At 39.6% G+C, this 21,265-nt stretch overlaps 2 protein-coding genes and 1 long non-coding RNA gene across 3 annotated transcripts; 1 reads left to right on the forward strand and 2 right to left on the reverse strand.

Annotated features, from left to right (window-relative positions):
* Positions 1 to 28: 28 nt before the first annotated feature.
* asah2 (N-acylsphingosine amidohydrolase 2) lies at positions 29 to 12,240 on the reverse strand. The gene is made up of 21 exons (XM_088069828.1): positions 12,127 to 12,240; positions 10,491 to 10,634; positions 9,369 to 9,463; positions 7,679 to 7,822; positions 6,986 to 7,162; positions 6,421 to 6,548; positions 5,896 to 5,973; positions 5,663 to 5,783; positions 4,987 to 5,112; positions 4,812 to 4,898; positions 4,404 to 4,508; positions 3,995 to 4,076; positions 3,791 to 3,906; positions 3,577 to 3,671; positions 2,596 to 2,635; positions 2,409 to 2,507; positions 2,201 to 2,296; positions 1,458 to 1,607; positions 1,205 to 1,261; positions 984 to 1,072; positions 29 to 391 (listed from the first exon to the last, which is right to left on the reverse strand). The coding sequence occupies exons 2-21, from the start codon at positions 10,618 to 10,620 to the stop codon at positions 193 to 195; spliced, it is 2,214 nt and encodes a 737-aa protein (XP_087925954.1). The 5' UTR covers positions 10,621 to 10,634; positions 12,127 to 12,240; the 3' UTR covers positions 29 to 192.
* LOC148186270 (uncharacterized) lies at positions 9,353 to 16,870 on the forward strand. The gene is made up of 3 exons (XR_015774944.1): positions 9,353 to 9,484; positions 10,508 to 10,652; positions 16,735 to 16,870. It is a non-coding gene; the product is annotated as an uncharacterized LOC148186270 (long non-coding RNA).
* On the reverse strand, positions 13,699 to 19,631 carry LOC121958735 (microfibril-associated glycoprotein 4-like). Its single transcript, XM_042507841.2, has 6 exons — positions 19,530 to 19,631; positions 18,560 to 18,715; positions 17,654 to 17,692; positions 16,328 to 16,424; positions 15,092 to 15,259; positions 13,699 to 14,861 (listed from the first exon to the last, which is right to left on the reverse strand). Exons 1-6 carry the CDS (start codon positions 19,533 to 19,535, stop codon positions 14,605 to 14,607), a joined length of 723 nt encoding a protein of 240 aa, XP_042363775.2. The 5' UTR covers positions 19,536 to 19,631; the 3' UTR covers positions 13,699 to 14,604.
* Between the last annotated feature and the right edge of the window lie 1,634 nt (positions 19,632 to 21,265).

Consider the following 21,265-nt stretch of genomic DNA (forward strand, 5'->3'; position numbering starts at 1 on the left):
CGTAATGAATGAATTCATGCACTGTGACTCATGAGGCATGATATTTGTTTTATTTTTGCAGTTTCCTGGTGTGTTATCCGTATTATGAGCTTGTAAGTGTGTTTTGTTTCAGGTCCTGAAAACAGACTTGTTCCAGAAAGTTCGGAGGCTTTCTGAGAGGCGATGTTCAGGAGCTGGGACCTTGCAGGAATCTCACTGATAGTAAAAGCTGGCGGCGACTCTGAAGATGTCTGACGTGCCTTCGTATGGCGTGATGACGGGTCGAAGGCCTTTCCACTGTTTGTAGTGTCCGAAGTGTTTGATCCTGTAGGAGCCGCTGGGGGCCGACGGGGGAATGTGCCACTCGATGGTAGAGTTGCTCTGCTGATTCGAACCCTTTAGCCAGTGAAACCTGCAGAGAGAGACGTCCTATAAAGTTCTCAAATACAACTGGAGTTAAAGGTTAGTGTCATATAATATAACAAGTATGTTTACTTAAGTGTATATTCACCTAAAAATAAGAATTGCTGTGTTTTTGTTACTTTAGATTGAGCTGTTTATCTACATAGGGAACAGCTTCTCGTCTACGGAGATCCTAATGTTACCGCCATTTGTCTGCATTAGTCCCAGCCCATTCTCACTCCAAACTCTTCAAATAGCACTGTTCTGTCAGTGTTTTCGGCCAGTCAAGGTGGCTTTTGGCGTACGCCAAAAGCCACCTTGACTGGTATTCCCCTTTAGACTGGTATTCCCCTTTAGGCTTTTGGCGTACGCCAAAAGCCACCTTGACTGGTATTCCCCTTTAATAAAAGTTAGGAGGCATGTTTCTAGATACTATTCGCAAATATGTACAAAACAAATTGGGATGGGAGCCAAAACCCTTGGAAAAGAATTGTCCTGCACACCAATATGGCAGCGATATCAACGCACAATTCAGTGAGCAATGTGGCATCTATGTGTATATAAATGTCTATGCTTAACGCTACCTGGTCTATGTAAATTACCTGGTCTCCCATGATGCATCAGTATGGACAACCTCCCAGGTGTTTGTTCGGTTGTCATAAATCTCCACTGTAACAAAAGTTTTATCTCTCTGTAAGGGACAACAATACAGAGGTGGTTAGACAGAAAGCAAGAAACAAAATAACAAAACTGCAGAGAGACAGAGGAATAATGAAACAAATACAAAACTAAATAAAAAAGATAAAGAAGTTTCTGGTCTTACAATGTCTCCAGAATGTCTGGGGTTCCCTGCTACAAACGTGACAGAGACCACATCACCCTGAAAAACATTAAAATACTTAGTTACGTTCATATAAAAACAACAGGGTGTCGTCAGCAAAACGGTGGTAGAAAACCAATATAGTTCAAACTAAAAAAGGAAAGTGAGCAAAGGGCAGCAGCATCTTCAGTGTTAAATAAACTGGGCCTGGTACTGAGCCCTGGGGGTCGCCACAGAGGGAGACTGAATGTCCTACCTGTCTGTAGACGGGGTAGACCTGCTGCAAGACGTCTCCGAAGCTGCTGTTCTCTGGTTTTTTATCAACAGGTGCATCAGGCAGCAGATTAAAGAGATTCTTCTCAAAGAAGGGAGGCTGTGGTCCTCCCGGCAGATCTGACACTCTGTCCTGAAAGCAGAAAAGTTATTATTTTCACCTAATATTTGTTAATTTACGTCTCTACACTAACTTTTTCCAAAAGGTTTAGGGGTGGGCAATATATATCAAATATACTCCATGAATTGTGGCTTGTTCCACGTGCAATATATAAAATGACTGTATCCCAAACATCAAATGGTTCTCTAGCTCTCTTCTATGTCGGTCTCCCACAAAAATACACAGATGCCTTTGCAGAGCTCAAGACCGTGACGATTTAGTCACATTTTGCGACCACGGAGTACCACTGCAATTTGCAAATACTATTAATATATGATCGGGTAGGCACTAACCACCTTGCCTACCCTGACCCACTTTACTGCTTCTGAGTAAATTTATGGATGTTTATTCGAATATACAACAGACATTTGAGATCGTCCCAAAGTGAAAGCGTCATTAAATAAAAAAAATAAACAAAGTTTAATGTCTGTGTTCAGATCTGACCAAACTATGAGGCAGAGAAGATTATTTTTTTTCACAAATTACAGCAATCAATAACAATTGAAATCCAGCATAAGAATACTGTCTCAGTGCTTTTCATTAAAGGTGTAACCTGTCAGTCTCACCTGTGCGATGGCTCTGGCGAGGTCTCGGTATTTGAGCAGGTAGGCACTGAGCGTGTGTGGACCGTAGATGGTGGAGGCTCCTTCATACCGCTGCACCTGAAAAACACAGCTCTCAGTTCATGATGAACCGTCAGTGTAGTTAATTTACTTTATATTTCTGTGAGTTTGGTGGACACTACAGTGCCTATGAGTCTCAGCTGCCACGTACCTGGTACTCTTCAAAGGTGGTGATATAGTGCGTGTACACGTTACTCAGGCCTGCGATCACCACCACCGAATCCCTGAATGCCCCCTCTGATTCGAGCTCCTGTCTCACACACACAAACACGGTACCATCACATGACATGTTGCAGGTGTGATGCATTACTTATGTATATGTCAACATTGTGTTTCACCTGTTTGACAGCTTCTCTTAACCTCCTCCCCGACATGGTGCTGTTAGTGTGCAGAGCAAAGAAACAAAGTGAGGATACATTTATCATGAGGTCAGGATATGAAAAATCTGGAGATTTAGGCTATTGCTATTCCAACTCACTGTACCCCCAAAATAATGTACAGAAGGCCCCTAAAGCACAATGAAATATGCAACCCAAACCATACTACACTGCACATCTTTTAGTCCCCAGCAAACACCCGCCAAGTATAAAGTAGATCGGATAAGCGGTTCTTAAAATATGGGAAGGACTGACAAAGTTTACACACTTCACAACACACAAATATTTTTTATTAGTGGTATTATATATTGTCATTCATAATAGGCTACTATGTATTTTCAATAAGGATGCACGATAATTATCAGCCTGATAATTGGACTTGTGTCATATGCTGATAATAATAATAAAATTTTGGCTGATAAATAGAACTGATAATGATAAGCATAAAGTGCTTTGGTTTCACCCGTGTTGCCATGGTTTCGCTCCTCCAGTACTACATACACTGCATTATGCTGCATGTCAAACTGCTGCTGCTAGATCAGTCCACAACATGTCATCAGTCAGCAGCAGTTTAACCCATTGTTTCTTTTTCTTTTTTTTTAACTCTTTCACTGCCAATGACCTGATTTTCCATCAGTGTGTGTTTTTGCTGTAGTGTAGGGGACACTGTTACAGATGTTATGCAATAGAACAACATTTCATATATTTTTATTAGTAGTGGTATATATTAATTATCTTATGTATTTTCATTAGTTGTGTCCTGTATTATTGTTCGTATTATACATTCTCATCTGTAGTGTAAATATTATCAATAGTATTATATATTTTCGTTAGTAGTATTGTATATTATTACTTGATTTGTGTATTTTCCTTTCGTATTTCATATTTCACATGTATTATCATTTGCATTGTGTTATTTTATAAGTACTAATAAAACATTACGTCATCTCTCCAGGAACAGCTACAACAGCCACAGAGCCGATGGTGATGATCTGAACATCGATGATCTGAGGATGCCACGGTAGAGGCCAGTTCATCTACACACACACACAAAACACATAACAGCTGTGCGTGCACAAACAGTAACACACCACTACCTTAACATCATTTTCAACCATCGCAGACTGGTTGTGTCTGTTTAAGGGCTTGTCCTCACCTCTCCCGTGTTGAACAGGATTGGTTTGGGATGATGACACTCCTGTGTCTGATTGGATGGCTCACCCAGGAGAGCGTCTCTGATCCCGTCCCAGAATGGGTCGCCCTCCACAGCGCCTTCACAGAGAGAGACCGTCGGGTTTATAGGGGTTCAAACCGATAACAGCAAAATGACAGAATCATTTTGGAGAGACCGTAGAATCACCTTGAGTGAAGTTGAGGTCTCCTCCTCCATCTGTTGTTCCTGCTGCAAAACTGTGACCCAGAGCTGGTTTACATGTGCTGACCTGATACACAGAGACATATACGCAAATATTGATGCACTGAAATTCATTAAGGTTAAATTAATTGACAACCAAAATCTAATGATTTCATTCATGAGTCCAAGTGGATGTTTGTGACAATTTTGAAAGAAATCCCTCAAGGTGTTTTTTTCCAATTGCATTCACTCCAATGAGGTGGAAGCAAAGTCACAATGACCTTTAACCACCAAAATCAGCAGTTCACTGTCTTAATAGGCTGTCTTTGGACATGTGACACATATACAAATTGATATTAAGTATGGGAGCATGGCTTTAACCTGTTGTCTGTAATATGTTTTCGTTGTTGCTGACCGTATGTGTGTCGTCGATCTGAACTGTAACATTCGTCATGTTGACCCACTGATGGGCCGAGTGAAGGAAGCCAGTCACCTCTTCAACTGCGTTAGCATACAGCTCCTGCAGGGGGCAGCAACACACACATTCACACATTTCATCAGTTGTGAAAACACAAAATTGACCTTTAATTCAACACTTACTAAAAGCCATGTCCTCACCTTAGAGTAACAAGTGTACCCTGTGGGGACATGGGTTTTTGTCCTTATTAGGCATGCAAGTCCCCGCGAAGCACTGTGTGACACGCTTGATGTCCCCACAGTGTAGTTAAAACAAGTGTTTTGTGAGAACTTTTCATCGATTACATTCATACACTTTTATTAAAATTAAGTAATACTACTAATTATTAATCACACAGACAGATACCTTGGCCTTACTGTAGATTTTGTGTCCGATGATCTTCGTGCTGTCGAACATGTCGTCCGAAGGTCCAAACGCTTTACACATCATAGTCTGAAAGACATACGGTTCCTGTTTACTGTATTATTGTATTGAGTGTGTGTGTGTGTGTGTGTGTGTGTGAGTGTGTGTGCTTTCTCACCCCTCCTACAGGGCAGGAGCTGTTCAGGTAGTCACAGGGTAGTCCGGTGTTCATACAGTGAGGCCCTCTGGTATTCGGACTCACATCGCCGAGGTTACTTGAAGAGAAACCAGCAACAAAGCCTCCCTGAAAGCGCACACACACACACACACACACACACATAGTCTGTCGTACTTTTTAGGTTTAGTTTAAAAAATAAAAAAAAATGGAGATTGGACCTGCATTTTGTGTCTCAGATGACCTCATCCCCAATACATACAAACCTATAGTTTTAGGATTTTAGGACATTTCTTGGAATTAGGATATTTCAAGGATTTCAGCACATTTCTAGGATTTTAAGACATTTCTAAGACTTCATCACATTTCTTAGGGTTTCAGGAAATATATATTACATATACTATTTTTATAGGTTTTTCGGACATTTCTAGAATACGTTTCTGATATTTCCAGACTTTTAGGATGTTTTTTAAAGATTTTTAGGATGTTTCAAAGATTCAAGAAATTCAGGACACTTACTGGCTTTTGGGACATTACTAGAATTTGTCCTAGGTAGGACAATAGGATCCTATCTAGGACCTCTGTTGGGGATGCTAGAAAATGAAACTGCCTTTTTTTTTATATAAACAAGCTCTATTTTGATGCTTTTTTATTCCCTCTGGCACCCAATGTTTAATACCTTTCCAGGTAGCTCTCCAGGGTTTTTGTCCTGCTCCATCAGGTAGGAGGCGTAGCCCATGTTGTCGCTGCTCACCATTTGGTTGGTGTAGTTCATGCTGACGGCATGGACAGCGAACCAGCTGTGAGGAGGGACAGAGTCATATTGAAAGTCAGACCAGAGTCTTTACATTTAATCACTGTGATATTGTTTTGTTAGTATTATTATGACGGGAAGGTGCTGTGTGTTTTTACCTCAGCATACCGATACCGTCTCCGTCCAGGTCCGTGAACTTCAACACCAACACCTGTTTATCTGTGTTCCACTTATACCTGAAGCATGAATAACAACTTTAAGCAATAAAGGAAAAATAAAGGATTTTTTTTTCTTTCCACAGGTTTCAGTTAAAGATCGAATGCATTTTTCAAGCACTTTTTAGAATTATGTCTCTCAAATTTTCTGCACAAATTTGTTAAAATCCGTGTTAATGAGCACACAGGTGTGGCATTGTGTTGTTGATCATATTGCACATTTTAGAGTGTCTTTATGGTGATCATTCCAGTGCTTACCTGTGTTGTAATGATGCTGTTTAATCAGTCACACCTATCAGGTGGATGGATTTTCTTAGAAAAGTGCTTACTAACACAGATTTTAACAAATTTGTGACCAAAATGGGAGCAAAAACAAATGCGTTGCATCTAAATATTTGTTCATTGTATCTATAAAATGAGCAGTTTACCACCTTTTCTCTGTCCCTCTCTGTCTGTGTCTCTCTGTACCTGTGTCTCTCTTCCTCTGGGTTGTTCAGGTAGGAGTGAGGACTTCTGTTGATGCTGCTGTCGTCCAGCTCTCCTTGGCTCCTGTAAATCCTGCCTGGCCTCATGTTACTGTGGGCTATGTCTATACTCTGGAAACAAGGTATGACTCATTAACACATAGTACATCAGGTTATGTCTGTTCTTTGGGTAACAAGTTCGTTCTTTCAGAAGTTAAATGTTATGTTGGATTATGTCTGTGTTTTGGAAAAAAAGATTTAAATTGTTAGTACATTACATCAAGCTTTGTCTATATACTGGAAACAAAGTTTTACATTCAAAAATAGATTTTTATGTCATGGATATGTCTATATTCTGGAAACAATAATTATACTGAAATACAATTTAAGAGTACATAAGGCTGTGTTTATATACTGATGGTAGTTTTACTTAAAGAGATATGCACGGTTCACCTGGCCATGTCTATCTTCTGTTAAAGTTCAGTGTTTTATTTAGTCTCTGCAACTAATCAGTTAATCACACACACACACACACACACACACACACACGCACACACACACATACACACCTTGACAATGCCATTGACCAGCGGCTCGATGGACGCCTTCATGTAACCTTTACTGCTGATCATAAACAGCGTGTACTGGAAGTATCCGGCCAGTCCACAGTGAGTGTGAGTCCCACTCAGGACCACATTATCCTGACGGTACAGATCCCCGTATTTCACTTTCAGCGCCTGCAGAACCTGCATGCAAACACACGTTTTTATTTACATACATTCTTTAATCTTATTTTGTTGACGCTCCGTGCAGTTATGGCTTTAAAACAAGGAAGAAAGTCTACATAGGGCGGGCGGGAGTGAATATGAATGGGTCAAATAAACTCTGGACTTACGCCTGGGGCCCGGCTGTTTGTGTCCTGTATAAAATCTAAAGTAATAACTATGTATGTGGCGCATACTAGAGATGTGTCATGTTATATTACATTACATAAGTAACAAACTTATTTTAAGCCAAATCATTATGTATTTTTTGAAACCTAACCAATCGCTCTTGTTGCCTAAGCCGAAAGAAGTAAACGTAAAAACAAAGTTTGCTACTTACATAACTACGTAACTAGTACGCATGCTAGACTTCTACCTGTAATTGAGTATTTTTGTTCTCTGAAATACTTTTACTTAAGTAAATTATCTAAATACATCTTCTATTACCTATGTGTACTTTGTGTGTTTGTGTGTGTGTGTGTGTGTGTGTGTGTTCACCTCCAGGCGTAGCCTCTGTGATATCATCCCTACGTCTGCAGTGACGAACACGACTCTCCGCCTCCCGTCGTCGATGATGAAGGCTCGACTGTACAGGCGAGTGTGTATGCCTGCAGCTGTCTGCTGAGGCTTTGCATAACCCATCTGAACACACATACACACACATAATTATATTCATGCACTAATCGGGGAGTGCCTTTGCCATGTACTTGGTCTGCAACAGTGTTTGGGTGGGTGGAGTGTGTCAGGTGGCATCCACATGAATGCCAGGACTCCCAGGACATTACACTGTAATGAGATGATTAATGTCCCTCTGGTTCGTCTGCCGGGACTGCGTGCTTACCTGGTTCTGTACTCTCCGGCTCCACGACTATGTCTCCTACATGCTCCTACACAGTACCATTACCTGTTATTGAACTGACCTGTGTGTGTGTGTGTGTGTGTGTTTGGGCAAACGTCATTAACCGCTCACCTGCCTTTTGGCCTGGTGCAGCTTCCGTACTAACCAGGCTTCCAGATACCTTGAGGACAGACTTTGCTGAAGTGTTGAACTGTACTGTGTGCCCTGCGCCTGCTAATACGTGGCATTAAACACCGTCAGTAGCTGTTCCATGATTCATCTATATGTTTGTCCCTGTACCTTTTTGTTGTCTTCTCCTGTCGTTTGCACCTTTAGTTCATTCTTTAGTTTTGCACCATGACCCAGGAAACACAGTTACTTCCTGTAGGTGCTGTACTGCACTGTATATGGATAGAAGACAGTAAAGTGCAGCTTATCTTTTGTGTCTTTTATCTTTTATCCTGACTGCTTCAGACTAGACAGTGTGTGCTGGAGGTCAAGGTCTGACATAACCAACAGAACCACATCATCTGCAAACAAGTGATTCAGAGTCTCCAAAAACTTTGCATTGAGATACAGAGAATATGGGAAACTCTCCGTTTGAGTTTGAGTTTCTGGTACCACAGAACTAAATATGTTTCAGGTTAGTCCCACACATAACTTGAAGATCAGGTTAGCTTTTGGGATGTAAAATTTGTCTGATTTGGTGCTGAGATTCAGGACTAGATAGGTCCAAATTTGAGAGTCTCTTGGAACCATGTGTTGGACCAGGGTACAAAGGAGGACACTGGAGCGCCAATAATCTCAAATTTTGAAGCAAGTCCAGCAAAAAGTCATGACAATTACGCATTTTAAGTTGTTTTTGCTGCTAAACACTACATTCTGGCTTAATTGGACAACCAGGAGAGATTCCAGTCTAAGTGGACATCTGGATACCTGGGAGTCATTACAGCCTATGTGGGCATTTGGAAGTCACTGTTGTCCAAAAAGACACCTTGGAGTTGTTACCATCTCTCCGTGGACACCTGGATGACGGTGCCTCTTAATGAAGACACTTGGTAGTTGCTACCATATATGTGAATACCTGAAAGTTGTTACCATCTAAGTGGACACCTGTGAGTCATGATAGTCTATTTGGACACCTGTAAGTCATTAACAATTCTACATGGACATCTTGAAGTTCTTACCGTCTATGTGGACACTTCGAGGTCGCCATCGTCTAAGTGGATACTTGGGAATAATTACCATCACAACATGGAGACCTGGAAGTCTTACAGTTTATGTGGACACCTGGTAGTCGTCTATGTTGACAGCAGGTGTGTGTGTGTGTGTGTGTGTGTTGTTACTGACCAGAGGGATATCGGCTGGAGGCCCTGTGCAGTCGCCTCGGCCCACTCCAATCAGGTACGGTTTGTGCTGAGGTTCTGGAGTGACTGGATCTGGACCTGACGATGCAACAGAGAATGGTAACTGTTATTTTTAAAGGACTATACTGCTGCTCTAATTCACCAAATTATTGTCAGTTTTTAGAGTAATTTCCTTTACTTTTTATGAAAATCCAACTCCAGTGACTTGAAACTTGTTGCAAAAACAAAACCCATCACAGTCAATGTTTAGTTGATGCTGACTTTTTTGTCAAATGTTTTGTAGTATAAGTTTGTTTGTAAACAACAAACCTGACTTCTTTTATTTTATTTTTTGTTGAATCACTCAAAGTTGACTTTGGTGCCATCTAGTGGTTACATTACTTCCTGAGATGATTTGGCTAAAACTTATATCAGATTTTTTAACTCTACCCTTCATTTCCATGTTCCCTCTTGCCCCATGGAGCTGAGTTACAAGAACACGTGCATGAAAACTTTTCTTATGAAACGGGGTAATCCTTCAAAATCCTGATACATCGTCAATATGCTGGTGTTTACAAAAACAGGCGCGATGAGTGTTGGTGAACATTACAAATATGCCGTCTTCTGCTGTGGTGAAATAAATCCTTTGTGTGGGCTACGAGCATCCTTTTGCAGGCTAAAAATGTATATATATACATACATACATACAGTATATACTTATATATATATACGTGTATATATATATGTGTGTATGTATATATATATATATATATATATATATATATATATACACTGCTTCATTACCAAGCCACAAATGGTGCTCTGTAGCGCCGATGTACCCTGCCACCCTGTCTGCTACTGCTATTGATATTAGAGGAGCACTAACAAGTGCAGCACCTTCACTGCTGGACTTTGGTTACAGTCTGGTCGAGTGGGAATCTTAGCTTAAATCTCAAAAAAAAACCCACAAATATATGGTTCCTTTTTTAAAGGCTCAGTTTATTCCTAAATCAGTTGGCCATTATATTTCTTCCCCAATCAAACAGGGAGAAATAGCAGAATGTTTGGGGTCTATTTGCAGTGGCGGATTAATCCACGTTTGGTGCTCCAATGTGATTGTGCTCACCTGTTTCTGTTTTCCAGGTAGCCATCAGTGCGATCAGCGTCACGCTCACAGCCGTCATGATGATGAACAGGACGCCCAGCGTGACCTCCAGAGCAGAAAGACCGCAACACGCCGTCTTCCTGCCGGCCATTCTGCCCGTCAGCGCTGGAGGGAAAACACTGGGTGAGTTTTGAAGTCATTTCAGATTTATTCTTTTAATAGAGTCTCCTGAGTAATGTGACCAAACTATAGGTTCATGTTGGGATGTCCCGTTTAGAACCCAAAATGATCCAGAGTATGAAAGAGAAACGAGTAAACCCGAGTGTTGGTTGCACCAGCTGTTCAAAAATCCTTTGTGAAGTTTAAATGTAAAATCCTTTACAGACTGTAGAAACCATCAGCTAGTAACTCCCAAGTTCTTAAATCATTTTTTTTTAAAAAAGTATCCAAGAGCCTTTTCACACCTGAAAGTGTAAAGCAAGGTTTGTGTTTTTGTTACATTAACCCTTTGAAACCGGGAGCGACGTCACTTTTCTTGCTGCTTTCAGACGCCTTTCACAAGTATTTAAACTTTTGAGCTCTGAGCAAGTTGATGCAATTTCTTTCAAAAACATGAGGAAGAGGCAATGCACGACTTGGTGAGAAAAGCTCCAAGAATTGCAAGAAATTAGTAGATTTAGGAAATTATCATTTTTTTTAAACTTAGAGAAAGTAAGTTAATATCATAATAGCTTATTTCGAAAATTGGTTTTGTAATTTTAAGCACTCGTTTGCCTTGTTTGCTAACTTGTGACGTAATATGTCAACCATTAAAAGCTCCAGCAGCGACTTGCTGTAAGGGGGCATATCAGCACCAACCGTGGCACTGCCGGACATACTTCATCAATAAACGGGTTCTCCTCCAGCACTTGTATACGGGGACAAGGACAGTACCCAGCTAGCAATTTTGGGTTCTAAAAACGTTCTAAGAATGTTATAATGCAACCAATGCAACATTTTCGTAACATTTTCAATGGCAAGTTTTCTTTTAATTTTCAGAAGGTCTAAAAGTTAAGGTAACATTCTCCAAAAACATCAAGAAATGTAAAAATAATTAAATAGATAAACAAATATATATCAGTTAAAAAACAAAAATAAACAAGAGGGGAAAAAAGTATATATAGTATCTAAAAAATATAGATAAATGTTTTTTTAAAAACATTATTTTAAATATATCATTATTAGAATTATGAATATAGTTTTCCTGACATTTTTATAATTTATGTTTTTAATTTTTTTTTTTTTTTGATTTTGCCCTATTTAAAAAACACATTTTCAAGTAATTTTCTTGTCAACTTTACTAATTTCTTGCAATTTGTGGGACATTTCCAAGTTGTTCCCTGCCTTTTTCCTCATGTTTTTCAAAGGAAATTAAACCAGTTTACTTATCTGAATGCAGCTCAAGGAAACTGCTGATGATCCCAGTTCTTAAAGGGTTATTAAACAGCTGCCGTAAATCACTGCATGGTGAAAAGCTACTTATTTCTGCTCAAAAGGCTGCTCTGAGGTCGTTTTCCGTTCAGCCACCACAAGTTCTGGACTCCACAGAGGAAAAACAGGCAGCATTCAGACGCAAAATCAGTCATAAACTGAGTAAAAATGACATGCTGGAACTCACCTTCAGTGTAAAACCAGGAGAAAAAGTGTGTTTGTGTTGAGCGAGTCTGATCTGAGGTCTGTTTCCCAGCTTAGATCCACCGGAGAAGTTCAGCTGTTATCTAACTGATAAACAGGTAATCTCGCACTCCAAAGGTCTCTCACCTGAGCTTACAGATTATAGATCGGTGACCGCAGATAGCACAGATTTTACAAGTAATAAATGAATTCAAGGTGTTATCAAGCTGTTTTGTTTCGGAGTGAGACTGTTCATTTTTGACCTCGGAAACACCAGATGATAAAACGTTCTCAAATCGAGGTTCGTTTTCTTGCTTGTTCCAGAGCTTTTGACCGTACCACACGATCCTCATCCTGGAGTTTAGACAGTTCTTACAAAACCGTAACTAAATGACTATTGCTTCCAGTTTTTGTCTAGATCTAGCTTTTGTTTCTTTTGAGTTTCAATGTATTCAAGTTATACAGAAGTGTTAAATCCAGTGTAAGACAGTGAATATGACATATGTATATATAGACTGTATAAATTATTGGACGTAGCTACTGTGACGTCACCGATTGGTTGTTGGACTGCTGTTTTAAAGGCACATCTGTTGTTGAACATCTGTTGGGAGGATGTTGCTTTCCTTACTTTCTACAAACAATAATGATTATACACTGCTGCCCTCTAGTGGTCATAGGGATGAACTCCCTTTTTTAGGGGAGAAAATACGCGTAAGTAGAGCATGCATTTCCTGTAGAAATTGCAGTGTGAATGCTGCCAGCAGAAATAGATTTTAAAGCATTGCTGGAAATGCAGAAATACGAAATGAAAAACGCTTGAAGCCTAATGCTCTGCACAACTGAACTTTCACCTCACAGTGATGTGTGGACGCGAGCTTGAATCAGTCTCTGAGCAGCACAGTGTGACGACGGGACTTCTCCATTTTCTTGTGCAGCAGCAACTGTATAACTTCATCTTTCTTTGCAAATAATCAGCAGATTGCAAAACTCCACATTCCTCATCGGCAAATTAAACCCCACTCTTCCAAAAAGCAAACCATTTCAATCATGATGCACTGCAGCACTGACATTGTAAAGGCTATAGTAGTGTCTATAAAATCTGTGCCCCCTAAAAACAGTATTGTGCTCCATGATTTTTGTGGGTTACGCTGCACCACATGAGCCCCGGCTTTACAGGCCTCGTGAATGTATTGTTTCTTCAGAGCCGATACCGATTTTTCTAGTACGAGATCGTTTATTGCCATTGTTTCACACGTACGAGTTCACATTACCAGCGAGAGCATTTATTGGTTTGGTGCGGCGCAGTGCATTCTGGGAGTTGTAGCATCCCTTGTCTCTGTTTTCTGATTATGTTGCACCAAACTCAAAGGTATTCACGTCTTTCTGTCGCAGAGATGGACAAGTTTTATTTAAGGGCAATCTTTCCAGCAGTGAAACACTTGTTTAATCTTTATCTCAGGCATCTAACCAAAAACCTGTCGATTTAAAGACGATTTACCCGCAAACACGAAAACACGAGGAGTCTATTGAGACAGAAAGACACAGGAGACAAAGTGAAGACATCAGATCTCACCAGTTTTCTGCTCCACTTTTCTTTTATTGTCACTTTACAGCTGGTAATCATTCACATCACAGTTTCAAACCTCCATCGAATGTTGCGTGGACACGTGGTCGAGTGTTTTGCTGCAGTTAGCAGACTGAACGTAACATCTTAACCAGCAGAGGCATTTTTATCCATCGGCAGCTGTTTGACAGAATTTACACACTTTAAAACATAAGTTGAAATATTTTTGTGAACTATTGATCTTCAGTTTACATGTTGACTGGGTCGAGAAACTTTTTTTCTTTTTAAAAAAATGTTCTATATATCTGTGTTTTCTTTGTTATGCCTCCACGCCGGCGATATCTGAGGCCGGAGGCATTATTAAGGTTTCCTTTCTCGTGAAACTGATATCTCAGGAAAACCCCTCAAGAACGAGGGAATTTCTTTAAATTTAGCACAAACGCTCATTTGGACTCAATGATGAACTGATTTGAATGTGGCAGTTTAAGATCACTTTGACCTCACAAAACATGCTTTTGGCAACAATTCAAGAGTTCACCTGCCAATGGTGACAAAATGTCATACAAACGTCTAATCGGATAAAATGATGAAGTTATGACGTTTTATAGGAACAGAAATTGGAGACATTTGATCAGATGCTGAACTGTTGACACTAATCTGTAAACTGCGTCTGTTTTCACAGACATGGACGGAAACTGAAAGTGCGACTGGTTTGTGAAAACACACAATTGCGAAGTTGTAATTCTGTTTATTTATCTTTTTTGCCTTTGCTGCAATTATGTTCGCAGTAAACACACTCGTCAACATCGAGATTAATTTTCTCTGTTTCCACTTAAAGATCATGTGAGTTTACATACTACAGAGCGAAAAGAGTAAATAAAATCGTCTGATGTCCTGCTGTATGTCGGTCCTGGAGAGCTACTGCGCAGGACGGATCTTCATGCTGAGGGACTTCAGGGAGTAGTCATAACCTTTCCAGGTGGACCACTCCATCCCAATATGAGAGATCGTGTCATCAGCCCCCCAACGATAAACCCCGTTTGGATTTGTAGAGTGACAGCTTCTGTACCAGAACGCCCCCAGATACCTTTTGGCACAGTTCCCGCCCTCATAAGTGTCCTGGTCTCTGTCGAAGGTGGAGAACTTAAATCCGTCGTTAGCGCTCAGGGAGTCTCCTACAGAAACACAAGTATGATCAGAAAAATATGGTTCGGCTAAAACGTGTCATCACTTCGTCATTTTAGACACTTGTCTCAAATAGTAAATGAATTCTTGAGTTTTGACCAAAAACATGTTTTGTGAGGTCACAGTGACCAAATTCTGGCGTTTGTGTCAAATCTGCAGAAACTCCATCAAAGCCTTTTGAGAGATCGTGTTCATTAAACCATCACCTCCACGGACTCACCTGCCCCCCCATCAATGAATCCAGACACATGCAGTGTGTATCCGTGGGACTCTGAGTCGATGGAAAACGCGGAGTAACGAGCGAACGCTTTGTTTCCACTGAAGTCCTCCATGTCGACCAGCAGCTCGTACCTCTTCCTCAGAGTCAAGTTATAGAGAGTCTCGAGACCTGAAAACACATTTATAGAAACAGCTAATTTAACAATGTCTTGAGTTTGAACCCTTGGAGGTTTAGGGGTTTTAACCCTTTAATATTACAGACACTCATATGTGCACAAAATGCGCTTTGTAAAATCAAATTTTAAAAATTCTATATTTTCTTATTTTACTGAGTTATTTTTTTAACCCACATCAGTCCTAATCATAAATATCAAATATAGATGTTTGTATGTTCTTTTAGGATTTTAGCCTTTTAAATGCCAGGTTTTTGTCGTGATGCAACCATGTCTTTAGATTAAAATTAAAATGTCTGTACTTTTTTTATGCATTGTCAAATGCTCACAAACATGCAGTTCTGCACTGAAAACACACTTTTCAAGCGATAAATAACATTATACATTAATATGATTTTCTACTTTAATTAAACTTCATTAAAGTAGAAAATCATATTAATGTATAATGTTATTTTTTTTTAGCCAAGATCAGTCCTAATCATAAATATCAAATAATTATTCATTTTATTATTATCATTATTATTCAATTTTAACCCTTCATGTGCCAGTTGTTGTTGTTTTGTCTTTACGCCACTATGTTTTTAAACAGAAAAAAAAACAAAAATACGAAACATGAATTATTTTCAATATAGTATGTGCTAAGTAGAAAGGGTTTTTTTTTTAGCATGTATTTTCTCCATATGCCAAATATGGTCAAAATGACCTCATCAGGTGGAAAATAGTCAAAATGACAAATTCAGAGTCAAAAGCCCAGAATGACACCCAGAAATAATACAAGTCCTGTTTTTCTGCTCTGATGGCTGTGGGATCAAAAATGTCAGTTTGAATGGGTTTCAATGGAGCGTTTTTGGACCTGAACAGTCTGAATGTAACTATTTAGTTTCCACAGTGTATTTTAGACTTATTGTAGGAGCTGAGCTGCAAATTCACTGATTACACTCAGATACACAATCTTGCCAAAATTCATGCTAATGCATGAACACAGCCAAAATTATAGAAAAATGAAGATTGAAAAGCGCGTAAAATGCACCAAACAGTCCCTAAGGTTTAGCCTGGTTTCTCACCGAGCCAGTACTCTCCAGCAGCGCTGCCGAAGCCCGTCTTGTAGTAATTCCAGGGCCGGTAGAAGTTCACAGAGCCGTCCATCCTCCTGTGGAAGGCCTGGGGAGACGGGATGGAGGGTCAGCTAGCTAAAAACACAAGATATCTGACAGCTTTTGGTACCACACAACAAGGTCTGTCCTGGAATAATATCAAAAGTCAAATTTCTTTAGTGTATACTTGCTTGACAATAAGAATTGTTGTGTTTTCGTTACCTCAGAATGAGCTATTTATATCAAAATAGGGGGTAGGTCTTCATCTACAAAAATCGCCACGTTGCATCGCCGTGTTTCCACAATTTCTAAAGACAAACCGAACACTGGCTCTAGAAAATTCAATGTTTTAATCGCATGTTTTGTTTGTTTTGAAGAGAACGAGACCTCTGCGGCTCCTGAACAGCACTGAAGGAATTCTAACCAGGAGAAGTTTCAGCTGCAGTCCTCACCACAAGACGCCACTAAACCCCCCAAAATATCACACACTGGGCCTCATGCAAGAAACTATATACAGGTAAATTTTCTCTTATTTTCGCTCGGATCAAGGGTTTGTTCTTATATTGTTAGTACTCACTGATTTTTGGGATTCACCATTTCTTTTCTTCTTTTTGCTCTTTTCTCTGAGGTAAGAGAAAATTTACGAGTGGTCCAGAGCACTCCACAAATTGTTGTCCAACACAAGGAAAAATAAGTTTTATATTTGAGGAACATTTTAAAAATGCACTAATATTATTTAATCAAATTCTAATTCAAACAGTTAGTTGATTAATTAGAAAATTAATTGACAACTATTTTTCCTGTAAGTCATTTTTCACGCAAAAAGAACATTTCATGGTTCCAGACCTCATATATATTGTATGTATGTCTTTTAATTATTTTGATTTTTCTAATTTATTTAAACCTTTTTGCATGTGTGCATCTTCATGAAATCACATTTACTTGGTTTAAGTTGATTTAACAAAACGTCAGTTACACAGCTGCAGAAGTTGTTCTTTTTTCAGCCTTTTGTAGTGTCATGTCTCCAGTCTTGTTCATGTGTCAGAGTCTTTGCACACGGCACAAAACTGCTATTATATAGTGTTTTGGGGGCGTTACCTGTGCCGACAAGTGACTTAAGATGAGTTGGGATTTATCGTTGAGCTCACCTGATCAGAGCAATTTTGGGTGGTTAAGAGCGTTTGGTGCATCTGGAGTTGACTTTTCTTACATTTTTTCTTAACAGAAAATTTAGAGAAAATATAAGAGAAATGTATATATAAGAGCAGAATTTAGCTCTCTAGTTAAAATACTTACCGTCCACCGTCCGCCCAGAGAGTCCATGTCACAGTGCACCTACACACAGAAACACACACTTAATAAACCTGATCCATTTAGACATGAGTGCTACAACCTGTACGACTACTACTACTGCTGCTGCAGGTGCTACAACTACGACTACTTGTATCTGTTGTACTAGAAGCATCAGTATATTTAAAATTGTTTGCAATTACTATTTACCTCTGAAAAACTGTCTACTTCTGAAACACAGTACAATCCCTCCATTGCACCTTTTGAACATACTTTTTGTGTCCTTTAGATTCTGTTTTGTCATTTTATATATTTAAATTGCTTCTTTATTTTTCATCTTATGTTCTATTCTGTTTAAACTCACTATTTTAGTCTGTCATTTATGGTAATTGTTTTGCACCAAAACACCAAGTCACATTCCTTGTATATGTAAATGTACTTGGCGATCGAACTAGATTCGGATTCTGAATTAGTACTGCATAGAGACAGAATACTTTACAACAGTTACTATTAACAATGTATTGGCCAGAGTTGGTAAAATAGTATTTATTTTTGATAAAAGTGGCAGAATACAAGTAAGTACCTTTAGTCAAGTATAAGTATGGACAGATTATTAGATCCAGGGCTTTTTATCATTATAAGGGACTGTTTGTTATTTATGGGAAGGGAGAGGGCGGTGCAAAAAAGGGGAGCATGTCAAATAGTTGTTCTAGCACTGGGAAGGGACTTATGCTCCTTTATTTTGGCTTATGGGAGGGGCATCCAGCTTTAAATATTTTTTTAAATATTTAAAGTTTTTTAGAGTTTTTTTTTTCTTTGAAAATGTAAGCATTATGGGGGGGGGGTGAATATATATATATATATATATATATACACATACCTGGGCCATATGATACCACTGATAAACAGTACCTGGACACCAGATGTGGGTCCGATGGGATAGATGGCGTACGCTCCGCTGGGTCGGCTCCTGTCGTTGTAATAGATGTCGCTGCAGTCCAGCGGGAAGACAACTTTGTAGCAGCTGGTCAACACCGGAGCCAAGAGGAGGACGAGGACAGAAACCAGCTAGAACAGAAGAGAAGTTTTTATTTTGCTTTTTCTTCAAGACCAAGTTTTCCTGCAGAGTTCAGCTGCTGTTGCAGTGTCAAAAGGGACCATTTCAGGTGGCTCAACATCTGATCAGGATCCTCCTGAGCACAACAACAGACAGTTTCCGTGCTCATCCGACTGTGAGTTTGTCCCGGGCAGACCCAGGACACACCAGAGGGATTAAATGTCTAATCTGACCTGGATCACTTTGGGATCCCCAGGAGGAGCTGGAAAGCGTTGCTGGGAAGAGGGACATCTGGAGTACTTTGCTCAGCCTGCTGACCGAACTCCAGATAAAACAGATAAAACAGAATGACGGCTAAAACCACGATTTACAGTTTGAACATCTGTGAGTTTGGCCTCTTCAGCCAGAGCGCAGCGACGCCAGTGTGGTTGGTGCTGATGTGAAAACAAACTCTGCTGTGCTGACGTCGTACCCAGTCTGGGATTTAGCCAAGGTGTTAGACATTATCAGAAAATTAGGGGAAATATTATGTAAGAAATATATATAATCATATCAATTATATATTTAAAACGTTGCTACAGAAAAATCAAATACACTGTATATAAAACTTATTTTAGAAATAATTTTTTTGTGCATTTTTGTTAATTAATTAATTTATTTATTTATTTTATTTTATTTTTTGTTACTGGCAAATTTTCAGCTATTTCTTAAGTTGTTTGTTGCCCTCTTCCCAAGCCACCTTGCTCGGGTTTTAAAGAGTTAACATATTAAAACTACTGATGAACATTTAGTCAAACCGTCAGATATATAAAGTGACAAACTAACCTTCATGGTCAGATTTCTGTTGAAGCGATCTGGTGAAAGTCTTGATGTCAGGGTGTCTGGGTATTAAGGTTTCCCTCTCTGTCCTACGTGTATTTATATTCAGAGATTACTGAACAGCTGCAGTTTCACACCGATAAAACAATTTGAAAAACAAGTGGAAACTTACGTCCTTGAGTCTACGTGCACCTTTGGGTTACACAACATTGTTGGCACCCGAACTTGACACGCCACCACTCTGTAGGGATTTTTTTAACTTTTAAAGACTGGGTTTTAGAGGTTATTTACGCTCAGTGTCCACTTCATAGGTACATGTGTACATTTTTAACGCAGCCCAGACAGAAATGTGACGGAAAGTCAACTTATTTGATAAACTGTCAGAATATAGCCGCAAGCAGCGATCCCGAGTTCAAGCCCTTTCTCAGCCAACACAAGAAATGAGCTCAGTTTTCCAAGAGGCTTCTTGTTTGTGTTGCCGTAGGAAGTTTTGGGGACATTGATTACAGCAGCACATTGCTGCCAATTTGAGTCATATTTCTTGGAAGCATTTGCACATCATTTCTAGTTATCGACCGGATTCATACAGTCATGAAAAACCAGGAAAAGTCATGGAATTTGCAAATAGCAGTTTCCAGGACTGGAAAACGTTTTGAAATCTAAAAAACAAACAAACAAAAACAAAACTAAAAACTAGAGAATTTTGTTTCACAAACCTGTAATTAAGCAATAACACAGAGAGGGAATGATGTTTCGTCGTATATCATCACGGCTGTGATTCGGTCGTAATCACAGCCGGGACGATACACAGCACAACACGACCTCGAGTGTGTTATTGTTTTTATACAACAGTCCTACAAGCGTTTTTTATTTGTTAATATCAGAGTCTGTAAACAGACACTTTGATCTCCGCCATGACCTCTGTTACCTCGTATCAGACAGCGAGTGTGTGTGTGTGTGTGTGTGTGTGTGTGTGTGTGTGTGTGTGTGTGTGTGTTGTTCAGGCTGTGTGTCCCTGTCTCACTGCACAGCCTTGTAACATCTGTAACAGCTGGTTTACTCCCAGTGAACGTCGGTTTACCAAAACCCGTCACAGCTGCCCCCTCCTGGGCTTCCTCATAACTAAATATCTCCGGTGCACGTCAGTCAGATCTGGACTCACTTTAAAATTCCCGTCCTTTCTTGCTCGCCCCCCACTCCTTTCTCTCTCCTCTTCCTCTCTGCTCCCGCTACATGAACAGCGCTAACTAGCTGTTTGAAGCTTCGCTTACACCGTACTATAAACATATCCCACTTTCACTCTCGCACCGATTAACGGGTTTTTAACGGCTGTGAAGCGGACTGATACATGCAGAGTTAAAAGTTAACAGCCCCAGTGGTGTTGTTCTGTATATCAGCACTCATGGCACGCCTCTCGACCAATCAAATTGCTCGGTCTGAACTAAGTGTTGTGTATTCATACAAAATGTGAATTATTACACATTGTTGAATTATCAGAGTTCAGAGGCCCGTAGGAAATTTGACAATCCAACAATAGTTTCTGCTTTTACAGTCTCTGGCTGTGATACATGGTGTCATTTTGGAGATTTTTGGAAAAAAAAAAAAAAAAAGTTTTAAAAGTAAAAACAAAATGCAAAAATATTGTCTTGAAAATTTTTTCAATGCTCAAATGTTCTCTTAAAAATATTACAAAAAAGCTAGTTTTCTTTAAAAATGGCCAAAAAGCTTTAAAGAAAAAAAAT

Source organism: Plectropomus leopardus, chromosome 19 (genome assembly GCF_026936395.1).
Source record: "Plectropomus leopardus strain MGB_pleo_1.0 chromosome 19, ASM2693639v1, whole genome shotgun sequence".
NCBI classification, from domain to species: Eukaryota; Metazoa; Chordata; class Actinopteri; order Perciformes; family Serranidae; genus Plectropomus; species Plectropomus leopardus.

Excerpts from the sequence above, each read along its gene's own strand:
- asah2 (XM_088069828.1), bottom strand. The coding sequence starts at position 10,620 with ATGGCCGGCAGGAAGACGGCGTGTTGCGGTCTTTCTGCTCTGGAGGTC. Across the intron at positions 5,974-6,420 it reads CCAGAGGAAGAGAGACACAG|GTATAAGTGGAACACAGATA; the intron begins GTACAGAGAGAC and ends TTCATGCTTCAG. Across the intron at positions 4,899-4,986 it reads GCTCCTGCCCTGTAGGAGGG|ACTATGATGTGTAAAGCGTT; the intron begins GTGAGAAAGCAC and ends TATGTCTTTCAG.
- LOC121958735 (XM_042507841.2), bottom strand. Across the intron at positions 15,260-16,327 it reads TGCTGGAGAGTACTGGCTCG|GTCTCGAGACTCTCTATAAC; the intron begins GTGAGAAACCAG and ends ATGTGTTTTCAG. Across the intron at positions 14,862-15,091 it reads ATTCATTGATGGGGGGGCAG|GAGACTCCCTGAGCGCTAAC; the intron begins GTGAGTCCGTGG and ends GTGTTTCTGTAG.